We start from the raw sequence: 11588 nt of genomic DNA, 5'->3' as shown, positions 1-11588 counted from the left end.
TGGGTGCAATTGTTTGGGAGATTGTTCAATGCTGATGAATCATGTGGTTCCCAACTTCCCATTTAATATGATGTATTGAAAAGATGGAAACCTGCTTAGAAGCTGAATCTGTTGTTCCGACTTTTCAACTTTTTCTTTGGCTTCTTTTTTTCTTTTTATACATTTGAGAGAAATTACAGCAAAAACCAAAAAAAAATTAAGAGAAAAACAAAAGGAAATAAACAAAAATACACCAAGAGAAATTAAAACGACGCGTTTCGCTTGGTGAGATGGCCCCAAGCATCGAAGAAACAAATGTAGTTAAGTCCTTGGTCATCAAGGCTCGGGCCAGATGCAGTCATTGAATGACCCAGGCTTGCTAGTCAATCAGTCGCGAAATTTGCACAAATGACGAGCCCAAAACAGTCATTGGTGGCACCATCCACTTACGAAGACACTCTATGATGATATCAGAATCTCCTTCAATGATAAACTTATGCTTAGGGAATTAAGCTGCAACGTTATAGGCTTCCAACGCAGCCAATGCCTCAGCCTCATTTGTCGAATATACGCCTATGTCTTTACAGCTGACCCATAAGGTCTGTCTCTTAGTATGGGAAATGTCTTGTTCATGAAAATTTTGTTATTTTTTCTCTTCCAGATATTCCACATGATAATACCAGTTCAGATCGGCGCCCCACAACGCCCCCACAGCATATTTTTGTCGTGTATTGGAAATATCTCTGGATGGCCCACATTATTAATTCTGGTACTATCGTTGAGAAATGTGGAGATATACTGTGGGACGTTGTGGGGCGCTGATGTAAACTCTGATAATACAAGCTTTTTTTTGGGTTTAGGTTGGTATTTGCCATGACTGACTAATCCATAATCCTGTCCCACCAAGCCTCCACTCTTTCCTCTGAAGTGGGCATGGGAATAGGCTCACTGAATGTTACCCAAATTTGTTTCACCTCATCACAGTTATGAAATAGGTGTTTTAATTCTTCTTCATATCCACAGAATGGGCATTATGCTCCGTCTTAGCATCCCATCTCTTTTAGTCTGTGTTTTGTCAATAATTTGCTACTTACTACCAGATAAATAAAATAATGAATTTTGGGTGGGCTCTTTTTAGGCTGTGTTTGGAAATGGTGTAAATAAGTTTGAATGCAAATATGTAGAGTACAAAATAGTTCATATAAATTGTAAAATTGGGTCAGTTTTGCACTGATAAATTTACCTTCTTACCAAACATACTTTTAACTGTAATGGATGCAAACATGAATTCCAATAAAACATCTGTTTTTTTTATTAAAAGCCTACTTGAATACAAATTTACTTCTTTTTTATTGATGTACTTTTATATCTTATTATCAATGTAAATATGCATTGGTCTATCATTTGTCAATGCATAAATATAATGTTATCAAACACATGCAAAAATGAACCAGAATACAAATTTACCCTAAACCGAGATTTACACTCCATTTACATGGTTCCAAACGCAGCCTTAATTTCCAAATTTTCCTTAATCTTGTAATTCTCTCATTCTCCTGCATTTCTCCTTACAGGAGAGAGTAGGCTGATTTCATAGAATATCCGCCAGTTGGATTATGTTTCCAAATCATTCTATCTTCCACATCCCTCGTTGAAATTGGAATAGCCCGGATTTGATCCCATTGTTGGGAGTTGACCTTCTCTATAATCTTTTCTTTGTCCCAAGTTTTTGATTCCGTAAGGAACTCACTGACCTTACATTGTTGTTCCATGTGCGGGTTCGTCTCTTCATTAGCTAATATGTTATTCCCCACCTTAGTTTCCGTCCAGAAATTGATAGATCTCCCATTTCCTATCTTCTATCTAATACCTTTCTTTAATGTATCTTTAAACTGGAGAATGCTTCTCTAGGCCCAAGAGATCGATTTCTTTTCCTTAGTGTGCCAGAAATCCTGATTTTTAATATATTTATTTTTTATTAATTGAACCCATAGATTTTTAGGTCGTGTAAGTAGTTTTCATCCTAATTTAGCAATACTGACTTCATTAACCCATTTTAGGTTTTTTACACCCCATCTTCTGTTTCTTTTTGATTTGCAAATTAAGTTCCATTTAACGAGGTTGAATCCCCTTTTGCCTACCCGATATGGAGGGAGGGGATGGAATGAATGGATATGAGTTGAAGTCGCTACTTAAATTTTTGGGAAATGGGAATTTAGGAAAACCCAAGTTTTTTCAAGAAAAGCAAAAGTTTTCTTGGTGACTCATTGTTCAATGAAATTAGAGATTCTTGGGTCTAGGGACCAAGGTACGGTGTGGGAAGGTGTTAAGCACCCCACACAGCCAGTTAAACTGGCTAGAGGTGTAAATCGGGTCGTGCCGCCCGCGACCCGGCACGACAGTCTGCGGGTTGTGCCAGGCCCGGCACGACCATGTGGGCCATGCTAAGCCTGGGATTTTAGGTCCACGGGTTGGCATGGCCCAGCCCGCAACCCGGCCCAACACGGTCCATATATATATATATTATAATTATATAATAATATATAGCATATAGTATATTAATAAAGAAAATAATTTTTTAATTTTATTATACTAATTTATTTAATTATTGCATATATAAGCAATTTTATACACAAAATTCATATAAAATTAAAAAATTAAGTTTTTTTGTCAATTTTTTTAAATAAATAGCTTTGGCCCGATACACAGCCCGACCCGGCCCAAGGCTCGGCCCACAGGCCAGCCCGGCCCGTGGCATGACACGGGCCCACATGGGCCCAAGGTGTGGGCCATGCCGGGCTGACCCCCAAATTTTTCACTGGAGAGGGTGGCACGGTTTGTGCGGGCCGCCCACGGGCCGTGTTGTACCGGCCCGGCACGGCCCACTTTACACCTCTAAAACTGGCTTCTACTTCACCAATATTCCAAAGAAAATTTAATAATTTTGGGCCTTAAAAACTAACACACTTTAATAAAAACAATATTCAAACTATTAAAAGAAAAAACTAAAGAAATGACAATATGAAGTGAAAAGAGAATGATCAAATAACATGCAAGTTATAACTTATCATTGAAACAAATGAGTGGAGGATACATGAATTAAAAAAAAAAAACTAATTATTTGCTAAGGAGATGCAATGTATTCTATTAAATTTTAAAGCCACAAGAAATTAAATAACTTGTAAATAAGAGAATTAATTCTAAAAAGACTTATGAAGAATGGGAAAATAAAAAAGCCCTACAATTTGAACCACTAATATACATGAAATCATGACATTTATCAGGGGGTTGGAGGGTTGAACTAGATAAAACAATGGGCTTAGGGGGTTGGAGGGTTGAACTAGATGAGCCTATGCTAGATTTATGATCCTCTCAAACTAAATTCATTATATGCTGGAAACGTGAATGCTGACAGTGGAAGTCATGCAATGAGTTTTGAATAAAAGGTTGACCACAAGGCTGAAAATTAGGAGCCAATTTTGCCGATTTCCTACCCACTCTCTTCCTGTCGTGAATTGTAGTCACACAATCCCGAATGGAAAATTAGAACTGATAAATTGGAAAGGCTAGAGTACATGCTAAATGAAAAAAAAAAAACTGATGATTGTGCATGGATTGATCTTAAAACTAACTAGATTGAATGAATGATGGACACTATTCTAAAATTTAAAACATTAAAGTTCTGCAACTAAATTTTGGTTAAAACGCTAATTATGCCAAGAGAATGGATATGAATGCTAAATGCAACAATGCTAATAGAAAAACAATGTCAACTATTCCTATTTGAATTCAATGGCTAAGAAAAATTAATGGATGTTACTAACTACAAAACTACAATGGAATTTGAAATGGATGGATAACTACAAAACGAAAGTGAAAGATTGATTCGTGACAGTATGTAAATGCTTAAAAAAGTATGAGAAAAGTAAAAAAAAGATACATAAATAACGATGCCATGTTTATCTTCATATGGATGAAAGTCCAATCTTGCTTATTGATTACTTTGTAGGCATACAAAAACCATCTGGTATTCTGATTTTCATTGCCCGAGTGCGGATTTTGTTGTTCAAGTAAACTCATAGCAAAACCCTAGAATGAGAGAAAACCTTTGCAACTTTCTTCCACCGTATCCTGCAACTTTGAGTTTCTGATTCATTGACATCCTAATGATCCTTCAGCATCATTAATACATTCAAAAGCCTCTCTCCATTCTTATCAGAACATTTAGATGTTTTGATAGGATAGAACTATTGGTTGTGTGGCCCAAATGGTGTAAAAAGACTGCCGTAGGAGGTGTCATATCATTACAGCACTGTTTGATCTTCAAGCATGCTCCTTGATTTGCTTCATAGCTTCCAAAGGGTGTTTCTTGGAATGTAATACTGATGTGGAGGGCTTTCAGGACATGAGAGATGGTGGAAAAAGAGTGTAGGAGTGGGTTAGGGAAGCTTGGGGCTGCTTATTGAGACGTGAAAGGGGTATTCTCTAGGTTAATGGGGGTAGACATCTCCCCTTAAGTTAGGTTGTGCGTGTCTAGGTTAGGATGTGTGTAGGCTTGACCTATAGGGGTTCTTTGGATGTGATGGAAGTTTTCTCATGAGTTTGGATATGGGTTAGGGAAGCTTGGGGCTGCTTGGGAATTGAAGGGGGGTATTCTCTAGACTAGTGAGTATAAGGTAGTCCTCTAGGTTTGATTGTGTTTAGAATGTGAGAAAGGGGGGGGGGTGGTATTTGTAGATTTTTTGAGGGGAATGGAGGGTTGAGATGGGAGACAAGGGAGATCAACGGATGAGGTTTAAAAGGCTTTTGGAAGAAGATTGATTGAGAGAATGGGCTGTCAAGACAGCTTTGGAAGAGATCCTCTCAACTAATCAAGACAATGAGTGGAAGATTTCACCAATTTACCTAAATTGGACATTCCAAATTTAGGTGATTGGCTTGATTGATTAGAGGCTCCTAGTTGGTTAAATCTTGGATTTTAAGATGGTTTTAGGGTTTGGGGCAAAGGTTTGGTCGTGGGATACCTTAGGTTCGAAATTGTGGTGAAGGGATTCCAAATGGAAGGCTTGGATCAATTCTAGCATCAGATTTCAAGATGGAGGGGTTAACGGTGTCGGAATTGGATGATCTCGACACCGTTGGACTTGAAATTTCGAGATATATCCCATCTATAAGGTTAGATTTCAAATTTCATGTGGCATATGGTGACAATCAGAATCAATTCAGTTTTGGGTCTTGAGATGAAGGGGTAAACTGTGTCGGATTTGGGTGATCTTGGTGTTGTCAGACTTGGATTTTTGGGCTCTACGTGCCTATGGTCTTGGATTTCTGATTTGATATGAATTAAGGTTCATGATCAAAATGACTCCGATCGGATGATCGGAATCGGTTTTGTCTTTGGGTCTTAAGATGAATGGATAAACAGTGCCGGACTCTGGTGATCTTGGTGTCTTTGGATTTGGATTTTTGGGCTCTACGTACCTATGATCTTGGATTTCTGATTTGATATGAAATGAGATTCAAGATCAAAATGACTCCGATTAGATGATCAAAATCGGATTCGGCTTTGGGTGTTAAGATGAAGGGTTAAACCGTATCGAATTTGGGTGATCTTGGTGTCATTAGATTCATATTTTTGACCTCTACATATCTATGGTTTTGGATCCTTGAGGCCCAACTTTGTAAAATTCAAAAAATACCCCCAAGTCAAGTGCAAGGTTAATTGAAGCATGCTTGAAGCTTGAAATGCTACAAAAAGACTAAGGGGCACAAAAATGGTATGTCTACGCCCGTATTATTTCCTCTAGGAATTTTTTCTTGGTCTCCACATGACGATATCCATCATTCCCTTTCATATTATCATTATTAAATAATAGATACAATATCTACTTCAATTAAATACCCTATCATACCCAATGATTAAAGTATTGGTATCGGGTATCGTTTCGGACAGTTTGGATATGGATATAAATATAGATACACTTTAGAAACTTATTGATACAGACAAAAGATATGAAAACAAATAGATATGTTAGGAAAATAATACAAATTTCATAAATACATCAATTTCACTAACTTTAAGGCTATGTTTGGTTTGAAGGAAAAGGTAGGGAAAGGAAAGAAAAGGTAGAGAAATCTATACAAGGTTTGTAAACTTTGTAAAGGTTTCCCTCCCTTTCCTTTCCTTTTCCTACTTTTTCCTTCAAACCAAACATAGCCTAAAAGTCAAAATAGCCACAAATAAAGATTAAATACATACAAGTGTATATTTTAATGATAAAGAAATATATTACTAATATAACAAGATACACAAATATCATATAATTTTATTGATAATCTATCAATCAAGAGTCCAAGACTCATATTATATAGTTTTTACAAAATAAAACATGCACAAAACCATTATTATATTAAATTCTGTAAGTCAAAGACACAAAACATATGCAATTGTTATATTTTAATTACTATAGCAATTATTTTTTATTTTAACTTTTCAACATTAACAAAAAAGTCAATTAAATATTAAGTTTTAAAATGTTTGATAATATCAAAATTATTATCATATGAAATTCGTAATTTTTCTAATATATATATATATATATATATATATATATATATATCATATTTTTACTTTAATCTTAATTGACAATATAACAAAATTAATAAAATTTCTAAGATATATATCATATGAAATTGATAATTTTTAATTACTAAAGTAACGATTCAATTATTATCATTTTATTACTATAAATTTTCTGAAATAAGAAATCATTTTTGTATAAATTTAAATTAGTGGATTTGAAAAATTCAACTTAATATTATATTCTTGAATATTTTGTAAAAAAATTATTTTTATAAATAATAATTATGTTATTTCTTAGTCTAAATTAAAATATCTATGAATAATTTATAAAAAATATATTAAAAATTGAAGATACATATAATGTACAAATTTATGAATTTTAAGTACTAAAATAATTATTCTGTTATTAATATTTTTATTAGTATAAATTTTTTGAGAGTAGAAAACAATTTTTGATATAAATGTAAATTTGATAGATTGTTTACTTCATTAATATTTATAAAATACTAATTTTAATGTTATTTTTTATTTTAAGTTTTTCTTTTTGAAGATAAACATATATTATTATTTAGGTTGCATGTTAATAATAAAGCTAATAAAATATATATTTTTTACTTGATATTACAAGTTGCATGATGGCATTGTGACTTATGATGTTAATTGCATAGTGGTGTAAGTGTCAGGATTTGAGTTGGAATCTTAATAAATGCATTTTTTGAATAAGAGGTTTGGTCCGACTGATACCTATGCACCAATATTAACCTGTATTTATCGCATGACTGGACGTGTATCTTACTAATCGTAATGTATCTTGTATCGATTCTGACTGATACTAATGTCGTGTCATATTTTAATGTTTGATCATACCCTGTTTCTGCCCCAAACTCAAATGTCAACATTTGATTAACGAGATGGAATGATGGAGAAGGTTTGGAGAAGGTTAGCCGGCATGGTTCGTGAACAGTGCATGTTGTGTTAAAATACACAATTATATGGGCCAGTATGGTTCATGATTTTGAATTAGAACATGTGATGCTATTGTTGTGTTATTTCCACACAAAGATCCAGAAAGAACAAATAGTGTCTTTATTCCTTTTGTCAATTTCAACCATGGGGAGTTGGTATGGATGGTGCAGCTGGTCATCCTTTATTGCATATAATAAAGGATTGAGCAAACGAGCAATGTCGGCTTATGTTTTTGGGGTTTGATTAGTGGAATTCCTGCCTGAAATAATGTCCTTGGTGTAAGCATGCATAGATAAAAAAGGTGTGTTTTTGTACTTAAAAATAATGGTGGTCTTCTTGACGTAAGGCCAAGCCCTCCCTGATGGACGTAGTCAAACACCACTAAATTCTTGGATCTTTCTTTTTAAGGTCAAAGATTCTGATTTTGTTTGGGTTCAATGAATCATCATCATCTAATCTCTTTCTCTTTCTCCCCAAACAAGGTGTGGGCGGCTGTAGAGTGTGTAGTGTAAGACTACTCAAGGGTCTGATACGCATGTAATTGATTAAAGAAAAATTTCTCAGGCTTGGGTTTCAACACCTCAGGCCCAGCCCACAAATTTCTAGGCTTAGGCCTGGGTTTTGTCACATCAGGCCCATAAATTTCTAGGCCAGGCTTGGGTTTAGGTTTAACACTTCACATGTGACCAATAAATTTCTGAGCTTGGGCCTGGATTTTGTTGCATCAGGCCTGCAAATTTCCAAAGCCCACCAATTTATAGGCTTGGGCCTGAGTTTTGTCACATCAGGTCCATAAACTTCTATGCCAGGCTTGGGTTTAAACACTTCAGGCGTGGCCAACAAATCTCTGGGATTGGGCCTGGGTTTTCTTGCATCAGGCCTGCAAATATCTAGGCCAGTCTTGGGCTCAACACTTCAGACCTGGCCCAGACCCAAAGCTGGGGGTCTAGCCATGATAATCCCTAGGTGAAATTGTACTGAATTTAGGAAAATTCATTGGACAGAACTATTATTTCTCCCAAGGTTTTGGATATATACATCATAAAATCAATACCATAAATACATAGAAAAGACCATTACCCATTGTTGGCCCAGGGCCTCCAGGCCATTCGGGATAGGAGGGTTCCAAAATAGCTGAAGTTTTCTAAAATTCGCAGCCTTAGAGCTGCAAGTGTAAATAAAAAGATGGAAATAGGTTCAACCAGGATTTTTTTTCGGTATAAAGGTACAACACCAGGATTGGAGAGAAGAAATATAATATCTCAATGTCACAAGACAAATTGTAATTAGTAACTGAACCAACCACCAAAAATGAATAGGATCCACACTTATGCAAAGCAGTGCTTTTACAGTAAGAAACATAATGAATAGAATCTAAACTTGTGCTTTTACAGATTACAATATAGTAATCAAAATATTAGTCCCAGCAATAACACTACTACCACCATCGCCTCACTACTCTAGCATAACATCTACTGGATTTATCAGTCTACTCTAGCATAACATCGCTTCACTACTCTGGTGTCCCCTTCAGCTTCAAATTAGGAGATGGAAAGTAATCCTTGTGTGAAGATGCACTTAAGGATTCAGGTGTCCGGCATGGAGGAGGAGACTGATATCCATCAGCCAAGTCAGGTATTTCTTCCAAATCCAGACGACGCTTTGGAGGACTCTCAGCCTGAAACAGTAGGCTGTTATTAGTAACTAAAATTCATGATTAAGTTGTTTTTAGGCTAAAAAGAAAACGAAGCACATGCAAAGAAGGATAAAAGAATAACAACAGATCAGATGAGAAACATATATACCTTTGCATGTCTTGATACAATTGGAGATGCTATTTGCATTGAAAAATCTGAACAGGGAAGAATGAAATTAGTCAAGGAAAGGGGGGGGGGGGGTGTCAGTGGAGGAAAAAATAAAACAAAAGAGGACATTTTGTTCAACAGCATGATATATTACCATCATCAAGTTCCATTGTCCTCAAAAAGAAGTCCATCTCCATTGCCCTCCGTGAATTGATGCATTCTTGATGATTATGTAGGAAGAATTCTTCCTCTGCAATAACATTCAACTTCTTGGGGCAATTTTTCTTTGATGTTTGATGCAAAATTGGGTTTGCTGAGTTTGTAAGATCACCAAGTGCCTTCCTACCACCAAGCCCGTCTTTCTCCTGAGCTATGGAGGTCTTGAGTTTTTCACCAACAGAGGGCACAGGCTTAGAGATATTGGCTGGTTTACAGATGCTAGTCTTCTCCCCAGAAGGATTCAAATTCTTGGAATGACCCTTCTTTGTCGCCTGATTTGGAGAAGACGGCTTCCTTGAGTTGGTAAGATCAGTAAGCGCCTTCCTAACACCAAGTCCTACTTTCTTCTGAGCTGTCGAAATGCTGTGCCTTCCCCCACCTGAAACACATAAAATGGGCACTAGGTGACTGGGTTAGCGAGCTTGATATTCGTCCTGACACAAGAAGAGAAGTAAAACTGAAATCATAGGCAACCAGGAGCTCAAGTACCTTTGATATTGTCATTCAAATTCTGGTCCTGCATTAGCCTACAAGCCTGTGTTGCCATTATACTGTTTGTGCAATAAAGTTTTAGTATGACTTTTCCTGAAACACATTAACAGAAAGGATATTAAATTATGTGGTGTAGGTTCCCTTAATCTAGGGATTTGAATATCAGTCTAGGTTCCATCAGCAGGTTAAAGCAGCAGTTTAACTTCAGTTAGGATGAATCAAAAGCTTACAAAGCATATTAACCTAAGACCTGAAAGAAAATCATCCGTCTTAATTATAAATGAAACTTGAGAAACCAACAAAAAGCTCCATTCCATCACCACATCGGTTTGAAATATGCAAATAGAGAACTATGAAAAATCTACAAATGCAATAACTAGACAATCCCTCAGGAGTCAAGGTAGAAAAAGCTGAGATTTATCACTTTTCTAGCAATGATCAAATGAGTCAAGTCAGACTCAGACCCAACACTCCCAGGAAAATAAACGACGGTGTTTAGCCCTCGATCTTGAAGAAATATGAGAGCAGTCAAGACCCAGAAAGAAAAAGAAAAAGAACTCGAAAAGAATCTACTGCAAGCGATCACAATTCCATGTATAACAAAATCCCTGTTTTTTCTGTTTTCCTTCAACCTTAGACGGCACTGCTAAATACCTAGCCCCCTTTGTATAAAATCTTTTTCTTTTTAATATATCCCCCTTGAAATCTAAAACATCCTTGCGCTTAAAACATTGATAACTGTAATGATGTAAGTGGATCTGATACTTGAAATTTCTCCAAAGATCAGCTCTTCATCATACTTCTTTCAACTAGTAAAATCTTTTAATCCCTACTTCCCGTACCTTATCTTTGCGTGCCCTTCCTTTGGATTCCTCAGTTTGAGAGGAATAACAGGGGATGTGTGAAATTGAAGAAATTTTATGGTTTAAGTGGACGAACTCACGTATTTGATCTTCAATCGGTCGGCGCTTCTTGCTTTAATCTCCGGTAATTGATCGTCGCTGTAATTGGTTTCCCTTTTTCTCACAATTCAAAATAAACTGGACGTGTGTTTCTTCGGTAGAATATCGAACTCTCTAACTAAATCTGTTTTTTAAACAGTCATGGGCTTCCAACGGTTAGTTTTGTCCATGCGGAAATGGCCTTCTTTGCTTGCATAATTACAAGAATGGCAGAAGGGATTGCTCGGAACTCGGAAGTAAAACGTCTCGACACTGGTCCGTGATCACCGTGTGAGGAGCCCGGATCTGCTGCTCGCCCCGCTGTGTATGACGGGCCACACCCATGTTTACGGAACACTGTTGTGTTCACTCGGGTTGGGCGGGTCCAACCCGAGCCCAAATTAATTCAGTCCACAATTTTACATCGGGTTAGATTTTCAGTCGTTCCGGACTACCAAGAAAAAGGTTTTTTAACAACAGTTGGTTAAACTGTTGTGAAAAAATTGTTTTATTACAATTAATGTAAATTGTGGTTAAAGGTATATTTTTAGCAACAATTAATGCAAATAATTGCCCAAAGTAATTTTTATTAACAATTTGTTG

At 36.3% G+C, this 11588-nt stretch overlaps 1 protein-coding gene across 4 annotated transcripts; it reads right to left on the bottom strand.

Annotated features, from left to right (window-relative positions):
* Positions 1–8788: 8788 nt before the first annotated feature.
* On the bottom strand, positions 8789–11124 carry LOC104610653 (uncharacterized). Of its 4 annotated transcripts, none has more exons than XM_088890118.1 (5): positions 10988–11124; positions 10042–10137; positions 9488–9952; positions 9334–9380; positions 8789–9206 (listed from the first exon to the last, which is right to left on the bottom strand). In XM_088890118.1, the coding sequence occupies exons 2-5, from the start codon at positions 10097–10099 to the stop codon at positions 9042–9044; spliced, it is 735 nt and encodes a 244-aa protein (XP_088746244.1). In that variant the 5' UTR covers positions 10100–10137; positions 10988–11124; the 3' UTR covers positions 8789–9041. The 4 variants fall into 4 exon arrangements, with proteins under 4 accessions (XP_088746244.1, XP_010275688.1, XP_010275689.1 ...); XM_010277386.3 differs by having other exon boundaries at positions 9488–9931; XM_010277387.3 differs by having other exon boundaries at positions 9488–9931; positions 10887–11113.
* Positions 11125–11588: the final 464 nt, after the last annotated feature.

Source organism: Nelumbo nucifera, chromosome 6 (assembly GCF_055504915.1).
Source record: "Nelumbo nucifera cultivar China Antique chromosome 6, China Antique-T2T, whole genome shotgun sequence".
NCBI lineage: Eukaryota > Viridiplantae > Streptophyta > Magnoliopsida > Proteales > Nelumbonaceae > Nelumbo > Nelumbo nucifera.
Note: the sequence above shows the minus strand (reverse complement) of the source record. Positions and strands in the feature narration are given on the sequence as shown.